This window comes from Hetaerina americana, unplaced genomic scaffold (genome assembly GCF_022747635.1).
Source record: "Hetaerina americana unplaced genomic scaffold, ioHetAmer1.1.p SCAF_5, whole genome shotgun sequence".
Classification (NCBI taxonomy): domain Eukaryota; kingdom Metazoa; phylum Arthropoda; class Insecta; order Odonata; family Calopterygidae; genus Hetaerina; species Hetaerina americana.
In genome coordinates, this window is record NW_027287095.1 from 33,201,823 (window position 1) to 33,214,625 (window position 12,803).

Below are 12,803 nucleotides of genomic sequence, written 5' to 3' on the forward strand. Positions count from 1 at the left end.
AACGGGGTAGAGATAACGTATTCATAAGAGAAAATTTACATATAAAGGAAATGTTTGATTAGAATTCTTACTTATTATTACTTTCCTTGTGTGTGGTGGGATCCTGGTTACTCCAGTATTTCCATCTGAAAAGAATCAAGTGGATTTAGTTGAAGGGGGTTTTTTTGGGTTGCATAAGGTTGTTGGTGTAGGATTGTTTTGGAGATGGGAAGAACTGTAAGGGGTATGGAGCCAGTTAGGTGTGAATTATTTCATTATTTCGTATGAAAGGTGGGGAACTACTGTTACCGTGTTAGTGAGGTAAATTGGTCCACGAATAGCAACTGAAAGTGTACAAGGGTGAATGTGTTGATTGCATTGGATATCCATCATTTTCATTAAGTCATACTTGATATCACAGTGTGTATAGTGTACATCTTTTATTTAAATGTGTTCCTTGAATCATCCCTTACAATGCTCATTTACTCCATTGTTTATTGGCATTGAATGCTCTAATGTTTAACTTGCTATTCTTGCAGAATTCACTGTTCGTCGCCTTCTTCGTCATGCATCATCTGGGACAAGATCTTGTACAATGCCTCCCCCACCACCTCCTCCTCCACCTGCTCATCTGCAAACTTCGTCTGCTCCCACCATGCGGGAGGTTTTGGCATCTATCCCTGGTTTCAGTATTAAAGGCCCTGGTGGCGCTGGGAGTGGGGGCAGGAAACGCACATCAAAACGTCGTCTCTCTACTGCTGCACAGATAGAGCAAACAAAAGAAGGTTGCATTGACTTGGAAACTCCTGGCTCCATTCTTGTGCACACAAATTTGCGATCTCTCTTAAATCGGTAGGTTTCCATGACTTCTTAGTTATATAATTTGCATTTTGAACGAATTGCATGTGCTTTATGAATAGAGTGTTTTGGTTGTTGATATTTGCATTTTAGTATTCATTAAGAGTATCTTTTGTGTACAGTGTATATTTTATCCCTGTTTAGCTAATTGTTTTGAAATTAAGGGATATATATTGCCTCAGAAAAACCCTCCCCATCCCCTTTTTAATGGGAGGAAAGGGTGTAAATTGTAGAAAAATATCAATAAAGGTAAACCATAATTTATCTGGTAGTAGATAAGACTTACAATTTAATATAAAATGATACCCTTACTGCATTTGCCCTACTGTTTTCATTTCAATTGATCACCTTTTAGTGCAGTATTGTACTTGAAAATTTGTTGCTGTAAAAAATCTTACTCCATTAAAACAGTAATGCATTGGGCTATTATATTCTAATCTAAACAGTATATATTTTTGGGTCATTTAAAAAACTTGTTTTTTTTATAAACTACCGTTCTGTGGGCATTTTGTCTGCAAGAACAAAATGCCAGAGGTAAAATCATTAGGATGCTTCTAAATACAGTGGAACCTCGCTTAACAAGCACCTCACATAGTGAGTAATTCACACAATGAGGAAAAAATATTGGTCCCGAAAATGATTCGCTTAAGGAGTAATGAGGTGGAGGGAATTCCTGGTTTCATTGCACACTTGCTACTGCATTGTCTCTCTAGCGCTTGTTCCGCTAGCATCTTAGCGTTGCTAGTAATCACACATTTTTCTTACTTTTGTTCAAACATATCATTACTGATTTTTGAGTGCAAAGTTAAAGAATATTTTGTGCATGGTTTTAAAATTATCCCTTAAGAAAAATTCATAAGAAGAAAGCCATAAGAGAATAAAATTAAAAAATAACAGTAAAAATGAAAAGTAAAATCATGGAAAATTGAGAACAAGGTGTGACCGTAGCTGATCTAGTACTCACATCATCAATTGTTCGACATTGATGATTAGACTTTTCTTCAAGAACATGGACAAGACTTAGGAGATAGGTGCTTCAAATAGAGTGACGACTATCTATGTAACGGTTACGTATTCTCAACGATGTTGAAAGGTTGCTTCTCATTTGGGTAAGCAAAAAGCAATTTCATTGTAACGACTTTAATGAGAATGTAATTTTTGTGAAGTGGAAAGTGAGTTTCACTGACCTCTTTAATAAGATGTCAGGATCATCAGTGGCTGAAAAGAGAAGAACCTCCCTCCATCCTTGGCGTAGTGAATCAGCAAGCTCTGAGTCAAAGGTCGCAGAGAACTTCATTGGTGCCTTCAAAAAGCTCCTAGATGCTACCTGCCACAACAGGGTTTTAATTTTAACATGACGGTAAAAAGATACTGAAGGAAATCTATTTTTGTGCACATAGCATTATTGCATTCCCAGTTGCTTCATTCCAGGATAAAAGTGAAGGTGAACGTGATCCACAATCCTTAACATTGTATGCATAATTTTCTTTGAATAAACCTTGTGCATAATTTTTTTGGCATTGAATGCATTATTGTATTTAACATAAATTTATGTGCAAAGCGTATTTCACTAAACAAGTATTTCACTTTATGCGAAAGATCCCAGAACAGATTATGCTCCTGTTATGAGGTTCCACTTTAATTCTCTTGGTTCTCCATACGAAACACACACCCCAAATTCTACTCTGCAATAAGGGCCTCTTCAAATCCATATACTTCCTTCCTTCATTTCATTCAATATCCATATCCTATTCCTGCGCCTTCCTCAGTTGCCCAATGTTCTCCCCACTATCAGTCTTCAACATCCAACTGCCTATCAAAATGCTCTACATCCATCTTTCCCGCCTCTTTTTGATTTCTCCCATCAATTTCTTCTCCTCCCCCGCCATACCTAGAACTTCCGCGTTTGTTTTCTTTTCAGTTTTGTTTTCTTTTCAGTTTTGTTTTCTTTTCAGTCCACTTAACCTTGTCTATCTTTCTCCACCCCGACATTTCAAAAGTCTCCAATTTACATTGTGAACAGAAGGTATAGGAATAAATCTGGGTTCTGACTCTCTTATCACTCTTCTGCTGTTCAGGAAGGGTGGTTAAGGGTCTGGCAATATTTTTAGTTAAGCTTGGTTGTGATTATGTCCCTGAAGATAATTGAAGTTCCCCTTTTATGTTGCCATCAGACTACTCAGTTGTCCATCCTTAGGTTCTGTAGGAATATCGAGTGTTGAGCGTATTACCGTATATTTAATGTTGAAAGTAACTGTGGGTGTGTGCGTTGCACTGCTGAAAATGAAGAATACAATGTATATTTCCACTGTTCTTTAGAACAGTGGAAATAAACAATGTGTTCTTCATTTAATGAACATGAACTTCTACAAAGTTGAGCCGGGAACAATTGAATACTTGAAACTATATGGGTTTATTTTTTCAGGAACACATTCACATCATTACCAGCACTCTACCAAAGTAAACTCCTGCAGCTGTTGCCAGACGTAGATAGAGGTGGTTTTAGCCTTGGATCTTCTCATTCCAGCACATCACATGATGCTGGATCTTTTAGGTGAGTACCTGCTGGAAAGATGGCCTATATTGCTCTGCATGTGAATTTAGTTGGTGAATCTTTCTAAGCACATATAATTGGCATATATTGGTGAACTTGAATAATATTAATACAGATATATATATGTTAAGTGCTGCAATTTCTGTGGCCCATTTGAATTTAAGATTACCTGTTTTGAAGACAGATTTTTTTGGTACACCATAAAGGAAATAAATAAATTTAGACTATCAGTCAATGATTGTATATCATATTATACCTTACTTTACCTATGTCTCAATCGCAAAAAACTCTCCACAGTTATCTGTTTACGAACAATTGTATCTGTCAACTACTGAATTTCTGAAATTTATTGCTATTTTACCTTGAGCTGATGTGTTGTGCAGAACTCTCCCTTTTATTCTTTCTGTCACTGTACTGTTAACGAGACAGCATTGATTGTTCCAGTCATCACCATGAATGTCTAGTGTAATGTGTCTGTCCATTATGGTGTGCACTTATTGTGCATATCAATTGAAAAGCATATATTTTCTACTAATACCAGCTCATTTTCTTTGTAAAGACTGAGTTCCTCCGGGTTGAACAATGAGTTTTTTGCCCGGGCATGCCATGAGTGGAGGAGGAGGTTAGCCGATGGTGAGTTTACACCCGAAAATCAGCAGAGATTGCGGGCTGAAGCAGAGAAAGAGAAGAGTAGACTAGACCCTTGGAAGGTAATATATAATTTTTTTCAAATTACTTCGCTTTACTGCATTTCTCTAGGGGTAGTTTACTCTAAAAACTTTTTTCCTATTGGTAAATAAAACTGAATTTTAGAAATGTATGGCGGTTAATATATGCATTATTCATTCTAGTCCATAGCTTTTTGGAAAGTATTCCATTGAAAATTTCTAAATTAAAGCTGAGGTATTCCATTAAATTTAATCTGTTGGTTTTAGGTTAAACATTTTGAACCAATATGGGGTGAAAAATGTGAGTCAGCAGATCCTGATAGTCCGGTGACAGTTAGGCCTTCTCTCAGGACCACAATAAAGCTGCGGCCATCTGTTTCAATGGAGAGTTCATCAGGGAAGCATCGCTTGAGTCAACCATCATCATCCTTTTCTTCTATTCCATCGTCATCTTTCATGTCAAGTTCATTTGACTCCACGTCTCCACTGTCATCATCAACTTCCTTCTCTTCTAATTGCTCAACACCCTCAGCCTCATCATCATCACCATCATCTGCAGTGTCTAGAACGCCTTTATCTGTCACCTCTGATTCAATGCTGGCTGATAAAAATGAACTGACAACCATGAAGGAGGAGGAGGATGTGGTAATACCAGAAGATCCCATTCCGTCTCCTGTGCAGGAATTGACAGAAGCGGCTGTGGATGAGGTGGAAGAACATGGAGGAACCTCACCATCAATTTTGTTGGAGAAGCAGGAGGAACTTGGTGGTGAAATAGGTGAGTACTTGATGTTGTTTTCCTCTTGGGGTGAAAATATTTTTGGCATAACATATTTCTGGAAAATATTTACAAACCGCCAGTTAAAGTTTTCCAGCAATTCACTATTGTAATGGAGTATCACAAAGTTTCAAAGGAGTAAGTTTTATTATTTAACATGGTTATCATTTGAAATAATGGCTGGATGGCTTAGCATGCATAATACCTTTTCATGTACTTTTATGTGCATGTTAAAAGTTTGGTCATCACAGAAAAATTTAAATGGGCCAAGTAAGGTAGAATTCAGAAGTATAAAAACTGTTTCTTTTGCTTCATTGTTTTTTAATTAGTTTATTTTCAATGTGATTGATGTATTTACAATTATGTGATTTTTTCCATGAAAGTGATTCAAATTGCCAGAATTAGGATGGTTCAAGTTTCTGTAATTGGAAGTAAACGTTTTTGGTACATTTGTTTCAGAAAACACTCTTGTGGCTTTTGTGGAAAATACAGTGGAAGAGAGGAGTGAGGAAATGGACATTGCACCAAAGGAGGAACCAGCCAAGGTACAGGAGCAGATTGAAATGGAGGTAGTTCATTCAGAAAGTGTGGACGAGTCTGCCATGGAAAGTGGATTTGTTTGTGAAAATGTTGTGAATGTCATGAAGGAAGAAAGTACTGAAGTTAAGGATTGTGATGCCGAAGTGGATCCTCATGACCCCCCTCCCAAGGAAGAGAGCTCGGTAGAATGTGAACAAAGTGAGGTCATTCTGATGACCATTGATGAGAGGGTTGAGGCGCCCCCCGTTTCGAGTGTAGAAATGAAGGAAGTGGATGAAGAGAAAGTGCCAGTGACGCAAGCGGTTTTGGACATCCCACAGGAGGAGGAGGAGTGTAATGGTACAGTAGAGGCACAGCAGGGCAACCTTGATCCTATGGCCACCAAGGAGGAAGTTGGGTTGCTGGAGGTAATGGATGTGAGTGAGAGGGACTGTGGTGTGGTGGGGGAAAGCCTCGACATGGCCAGTTCAGATGGAGTGGAAGACGAGGCGGCACAGACGTTGGCTGTTCTCCTAGTGGAGGAGATGGAGGAGGAGGAAGTTCAGGAGTTAGTGCTGAGGGTTGTGAAAGAGGTGGAAGTGAAGGGATTGTCCACAGCAGGTGATGTGGAGGGGGAAGCAACAGAGCTGGAGATTACAGTCTCAAACGGGGAAGATATTGACTTGAACATGGGGGAAGTGGTGGCTGCAGACCCAGTTGGTGCTCTTCAGTCTCCATCATCCACTGAGCCGGTTAGTGAACCTATCAAAGATGAAAAGGATAGCCCGGAAAAGGAGAGTCAGGTGCAGGATTTTGCTGTTGTCGTAACAACTCAATCTGTTCTTAGTGATGAGCTGAGTGGGACTGACTCAGAGGCTTCTAATGTTGATTCTAAGGCATCGGAGGGAAGCACACCTGAATGTTCATCACCCGTTGCTGTGATGGCAGTGCCAACTTCTGCTGTTGCAGGCTTGATTGAAACATCAATTACTCCTAGTACTTCACCAGTTACTGTAGTCACTACATCGTCCTCTTCTGTTTCTTCACCTTTGCTCTCTACTGCTTCAATTATGGAATCAACATCGGCTTCTTCTCTGGTTCCTAAATCTGAAATCCAGGCTATTTCCTGTCCGTCAGTGACTCCTGTAACTGTCCCTGCTTCTCCTGAGGTTGCATCACAAGTTAAGCTTGAACTAGAAGGTAAGAAAACTTTGCAATAAATAAATTGTTTGCCATAGATTAAGGAAAATGAATGAGCATGAGTGCTAATAGCTGTGAAGCTATTTAAATTTAATTTAGGAAGATGAGTTTTAGATGTTCATCAGAATTTTCATATGATTCATCACAAAGCTTTTGTTAAAAATGATTTAATTTTGTGGCAGCTTTTATTATGCTAGGCAGTAGTTTGTTAGGCTTATAGTTAGGAATTATCAGGGTTGTTATTATATGCTCTCATCTCAAAATTAAAACGAAATGAAAATTCAAAGTCTCATCATTGATTGGAATATTATAGCATATGGTAAATATAGTTATGCATGTTCGGAATAAAGTTATCAGGCTTCTTGTATTAAGAAACCAATTATTCCTGAGGTAACTGGTTTTTGAGTTATCTCTTTCATCCATGCCAATGTCATAAATAAGTAATGTACAAGTATTTATGTGTGTCACTTCAAGTTAATAGGAAAAATTATGTTTTACTCTGCAGTTTGGCATGTTTTAAATGATTCATTGAGCATGTTACTGTGGTATTACTGCACAATACCTTTCACTGGTCTAACCTGCCACAAATGAAATTACTTTTGCAGTTACTGTCACCCCGGAGTCAGCCACCTCCACGGATACCATTGTGAGCAGCAGCACAGTAGGTGCAAATCCTCTGTCCAAGGAATCCAAGCCTGAACTGATGGTGACCTCCCCCCAGACTTCCAGCCCTACACCCGCACCATTGGTCATCCCACCACCAGTGCTCCGAGGCTCGCTTCCCCAAGTAACTCAGGTCCTCCAGACCCCCATCCAGTTGCCCCCAGTGCTCGCGCCCCCTCGAAAGTCACCCCCTCTCTCCATCCAACAGACGCACTTTATTTCCGCCCCAACGCACCAAGTGCAGCTCCCGCCCCTCCAGCACATCCAGGCTCCCCCACCGCCCCCAATGTCCCCCTCTGCCCCCGTCCACCCAGTGATGGTCCCAGTGGCAACCTCCCCTCTTTCGGTAACCCGTGCGATGGTTCCAAAAGCCGCAGCAGCTGCCGCAATGGTTGTCAGCTCGACCGTCCCAAAGCCCTTCATGGCGGCAACTGCTTACGGTGGGTCGGTGCGGATCCCGAGTGTGGTGCCGGCAAAGGCACCTGCCAAGGGGAAATCACGGGGAGGAGATGCTGCAACGGTAAGTGTAATCACTCAGTGGAAAGACATTTGTCCTACCGTATGGTGGATGACCTGTTATTACTCCCTTACTTATCATTGAAGAGAAGATGATTTGAAAATGAGTGGATTCCATGAAATTCTCCTCCAATTTAGGTAATGCACATAGATTACTATAGGTAATATACTTAGGCTTCTTAGTAGCAGTCCACACTTTACGTGGCATCATAATTAGGTTGACCCTCAGCCTCAGTAGGTTAATGTAATTTGAAATTTGTCATCAAGAGTTGTGATCCTGAAATAATTGCACAAAGCTACAATATTTTACTCCTGGTATAGATTACTTATTACAAAGTAGGTAATTATTTCATTTGTACTCAAAATTAAGCATTTACAAGTTAAATGACCCTGTTTTTAACGAGAGGTGCATTAATTCACTTCCTTGCAATGCATCATATGTTGAGCCAAAAATATGCAGCATCAACCACCAGCATAAAATCAGATGGTATTTTTTACCTAAGGATTTCATTAAGTTATATTTTGTACCATCTTGGACATTATATATATATCTCCATCTTAATGCAACTGAAGGCAGTGAGGGCTTGTATTAATGCTTTGTGTAGGCTCTGCTATTTTTGCCATGTGGTTCCTTCAGGGTGCCACCCAGGTGGTGCAAAGATAGAGAGAGAGAGGTTGACTTAGTTAGGTCAAGGTTGGAGGAAGGGGAGTAATATGAGAGAGTGTTTAAGGGATGCAAGATGGTCTAGGTGTTCCCTCTATTTTTGTTTGTGGAATGAGGTACCTCCCACGTACTGTAATATCATTCAGTGAATGACATTTTTTTTGGTTAAAAATTTACTAGAGAAAGGAATGGAAATGAGAAACTGCAAACCCACCTTAAATTTTACTGAATAGGACTGTGGTACTTGATGATTTGTGCTTGAGAGAAATTATGGCCATATTCAATAAAATTCAGTGTTGGAATTGTAGTATTATTCATCTCTTATCATTTTAAGATGAAAGAATCCTACCTTGTCAAGTCTGTAACTTGAACCTGCATGGATTGTCTTGTTAGCACAAAATATTATAATATTTGAGATAGTCTTTACTTCCATGTGAAACCGTGGAACCTTTTTTAATGTGCACCTCACACAGCAAGTAATTTGGATAACAGGCAGGAATATTTTGAAAAAAAAATGAGCAGCTTAACGAGTGACTCTTTGATTAACAAGTGGTGAGAAGTGGAGAATTCCCTGGATGAATGAATGTCTGCTACTTCAGTTTGTGCTTAGCACTCGCTCGACTTGCATCTTAGTGTTGCTAATGATCAGTCATTTTTTTCAAAATTGCTTTTAGATGTATTATTTGATTTTTATTATGCGTAGGTTTAAAAGTGTCTCCGAAATAAATCCACAAGAAGATAACCACAAGAGAATAAAAATAGCGGTAGATTTAACAAGTGAAATCATTGGGATGCAAATCCAAAATATGAGTGTGGCTGATCTATGTATAGGTTTAAAAATGTCTCCGAAATAAATCCACAAGAAGATAACCACAAGGGAATAAAAATAGCGGTAGATTTAACAAGTGAAATCATTGGAAAGCAAATCCAACATATGAGTGTGGCTGATCTACCATGCACATACAATGTCTACATCATTGATTTGCAATATCCTGAAGAACAAGGACGAAATTTGGGAGAAATAATTCAAACATGCAAACAAGAATATCTACACACCAGGTAAGGTGTTCCCAAAGATGTTGAAAGGTTGCTTCTCTCTAATGGATGAACAAAAATCAATTGGAATGTGACACCATTTACTAGAATATCAGTTGTGAGAAGGCAAAAGTGAATTTTGCTGACCTCGTTAAAATGATCCCATGATTATTAACAGCCATAGAAGTTCCAAGAAACTCCAGGATATGCCATGGCAGTATTTTTTAATGCAGTCATCTGCTAAATGTGCATTACAATGTAACAATTTCAAAGTGTAAAAATCATTTGCCTTGACCAGGATTTGAGCCAGGATTCCTCAATGTCTGGCCAAGTGCTTTAGCCAGTTAAGCAATTAAGGCATTGTGTTACACTCCAAGATTTTTGGGACTTCAAAGGAACAAGATCTTGTGATGAATTACCATATATACAATGTCACAGGCATTCGTAGTCCTGGGCGATGCTACACAGGCCATGAGGTTAAAGGTAACCATAATCACAATGGTGTTTCACCTTTGGCAAATTCGAAGAAACTGCGGGAGATGCCGCGGCAGTAACATTTTATGGAGTAATCCACTAAATGTGCTTTACAATGCACTGCCATGGCATTTCCTGCAGTTACTTTGAATTTTTCAAAGGTGAAACATCCCTAGTGAAGACACCCCAATACGTCTGACATTGTATGTATGTATTTCCTCACAACATCTTGTTTCTTTAAAACCCACTGAATCTCGAAGTATAAGAGGATGCTTTCAAGGTTTAACTGGCTAAAGCACTCGGATGGACATTGAGGGATCCGGGTTCAAATCCAGTCAAGGTAAATTATTTTTGCACTCTGTAATTGTTGCGTTGTAAAGCCTTAGAAGTATCTAAGGGAAGCTGGGTATTGTTCGAGAAGTTTAAGATAAGAACAGGCATCCACGGTGTTGTGAGGCATGGTAAAGTAGCCAGCTGCGATTCAAGGACAGCAGAGAACTTCATCTGTGACTGCTAGAAGCTCGTGGATTCTGGGAGTAACCTGCTGCGACGAGCTTTTAATTATGACAAGCCTAGTCTCATCTGGAAGAATAACCCAAAGCAAACTTATGTACAAGGTCTATTGCAAAAGTAGTAGGACTGATTCAATTAAGTAAAATGTAATACCAGAATTGATACATTCACTTAAATGTCTTTGAAGTAGCACCCTTGTATGTCCACGCAGCACTGCCAGTGGGTTTTTCACCCCTTGTTTGCCTTCTGTAAGGTGGTGCCTGAAATTCTGCTAATCTCCCTTGTCACAGTCTGCTATAATGCTTCCACCGAGCCATGGTGACATCCTTTCAGCACGGATTTGAGGCAGGGAAAAAGGAAGAAGTCAGGTAGGCCATTGTCTAAAATATGGATCATCACTCACATGGCCCCTAGAAGCTCTTGGCACATCCATGTGCAAGTTTCCTTTTGTTCATCCGAGAGCACTCCCGGCACCAGCTTCGCACACACCTTTCTCATGCCCATGTTTTCATTCACAATTCGATGCACATCACTGCAATGGATGCCAAGTTCATTAGAAACCATGCGAACACTTAATCTACTATCCCTGCCTAACAAAGCCTTCACTCTTGCAAGATTTTCATCACTTTTTGATGTCAAAGAGCATCCTGAATATTCGGTATCTTCATCATCTTCTCTACCCTTCTGAAACAACTTATGCCGCTCAAAAATACCCGATTTATCGACAATGTTATCACCATAAGCTGAGCATGTCATGAGTTCTCTCTTGGTTTTGCTCAGTTTCATGCAAAATTTGATGCTGTAGCGCTTTTCCAATAACTGGTTTATGATGGAGCGTAACGCAATCATGTTATAGAGGTTTCACAAATGAGTGATCTGCGTTCCACCAAGGCTGGGTGCCAACTGCCAGCGGCCTCTAGCCTTGCCTTAGACTCCCCTCCCTCGAACCCAGTCAAAGAAATCCCCACCCGCTTGTCCATCCGTCTATCCAGGAAAAAATAAGTCCTTCTACCTTTGGGACAGACCTTGTATGTGCAGGTAACAGCAGACGAGATTGCATTACCCCGCCACAAGCCAATGAAAGGTGATCTCATGCTGCAATTTTATGCCAATGGAAGCAGCGATATGTAATTGAAATCCCTGCTCCTTTTTCTGAAACTCCACAAGCCTTCAAGAAGTGTCAAGTCCAGAAGAGTAGGTTAATGTGATCTGGAGATCTTGGGAAACTGTTGCATTGCACCAACTATACAAAGCATGGCACTTTAAAGACTGATAATGTGCGCTAGAAATTTATTTAATGATAATGCTGATTTGCATATTCACAAAATTTTGAGGGGTCAGTGATAACAAATGTTTCTAGACAGCTTGCAAGTCAAAAAGAATTATTTGTTTATTTATTTAGTCCAAAAACTGTATCGTGCCAATTGGACAAATAACAAGAATAAACAAGTGACATAATAAAAAATTAATAGAACAAAAGTTAACAATACAAATTAACAATAAATAAAAGCTCCGTGTAAAAGATATTCAGTTAACATACATGAGGGAGACAAAATGATTAGTGAAGGAGGAGGCCCGAAGAAAATTATGAGGGAGTAAGAGTACGGTAGGGATGTTCTGGGCAGGTCTAAGTCAGAGCGATGTTTCATCATTGCATTACAGGCTGATGGTAGTCTAAAGATAAATCAGAATTTTGTAATTAAGAGGCGATGGGTGACTAAATGAAAGAGGACATTCAACCGAGTTTTACGCAAAGGCACTCGAAGAGGGAAAAGGGGAAGAAGTTCAGATGACCTATGATTACCATTGACCGTTGTTAAGAAAAACTTCATATCATTCATGGCACAGCAATCAGTATGGGAGGAAATGCCGAGAAAAGACCTGATATAATCTTGACAGAAGTTACAAAAGTGTAAATGATTCAATCAAGTAGTTATAGAAATTAGAAATGTATCTTAAATAATAAGCTGGTTACCTTGATTTATTTTTTATTTTACAAATCGAGTTGCAATCCATGTTCGTTCATTCCATCATAGAAGAAAAGATGAAAATAATCTACCATCCTAAACAATGCATGTATAATATTTTTTGACTAATCCTTGTGTATAATTAAAACTTTTTTGCATATTTGCGATATCATATTTCATATCAATGTATTTGAGAAAAATCGTTTCACTAAATCAGTGTTTCACTTTACAAGAATGATACCGGAACAAATTATGCTCAATATATGAGGTTCTACTGTGATTTTCATGTCTTGCCATGGAGCTAAATTTAGTGACGGGTGGATTGCTATTATTTTATTATAAGTTCAGTATCTAGTGCTGTATTTATCTCATTGCAACTTCTGTAATTCTAATGAAATCATATGAATTTAAATCT

General features: G+C 39.2%; 1 protein-coding gene across 2 annotated transcripts in view; it reads left to right on the forward strand.

Moving 5' to 3' along the window:
• Nucleotides 1-12,803, forward strand: part of Asx (Additional sex combs) — a 44,336-nt gene that overhangs the window by 8,281 nt on the left and 23,252 nt on the right. For both annotated transcript variants that reach the window (XM_071592870.1, XM_071592871.1), the window contains exons 5-10: nt 519-831; nt 3,263-3,391; nt 3,951-4,101; nt 4,327-4,837; nt 5,297-6,556; nt 7,162-7,739. In XM_071592870.1, the coding sequence (XP_071448971.1) occupies nt 519-831; nt 3,263-3,391; nt 3,951-4,101; nt 4,327-4,837; nt 5,297-6,556; nt 7,162-7,739 (2,942 nt within the window). The remainder of the gene's footprint in view (nt 1-518; nt 832-3,262; nt 3,392-3,950; nt 4,102-4,326; nt 4,838-5,296; nt 6,557-7,161; nt 7,740-12,803) is intronic.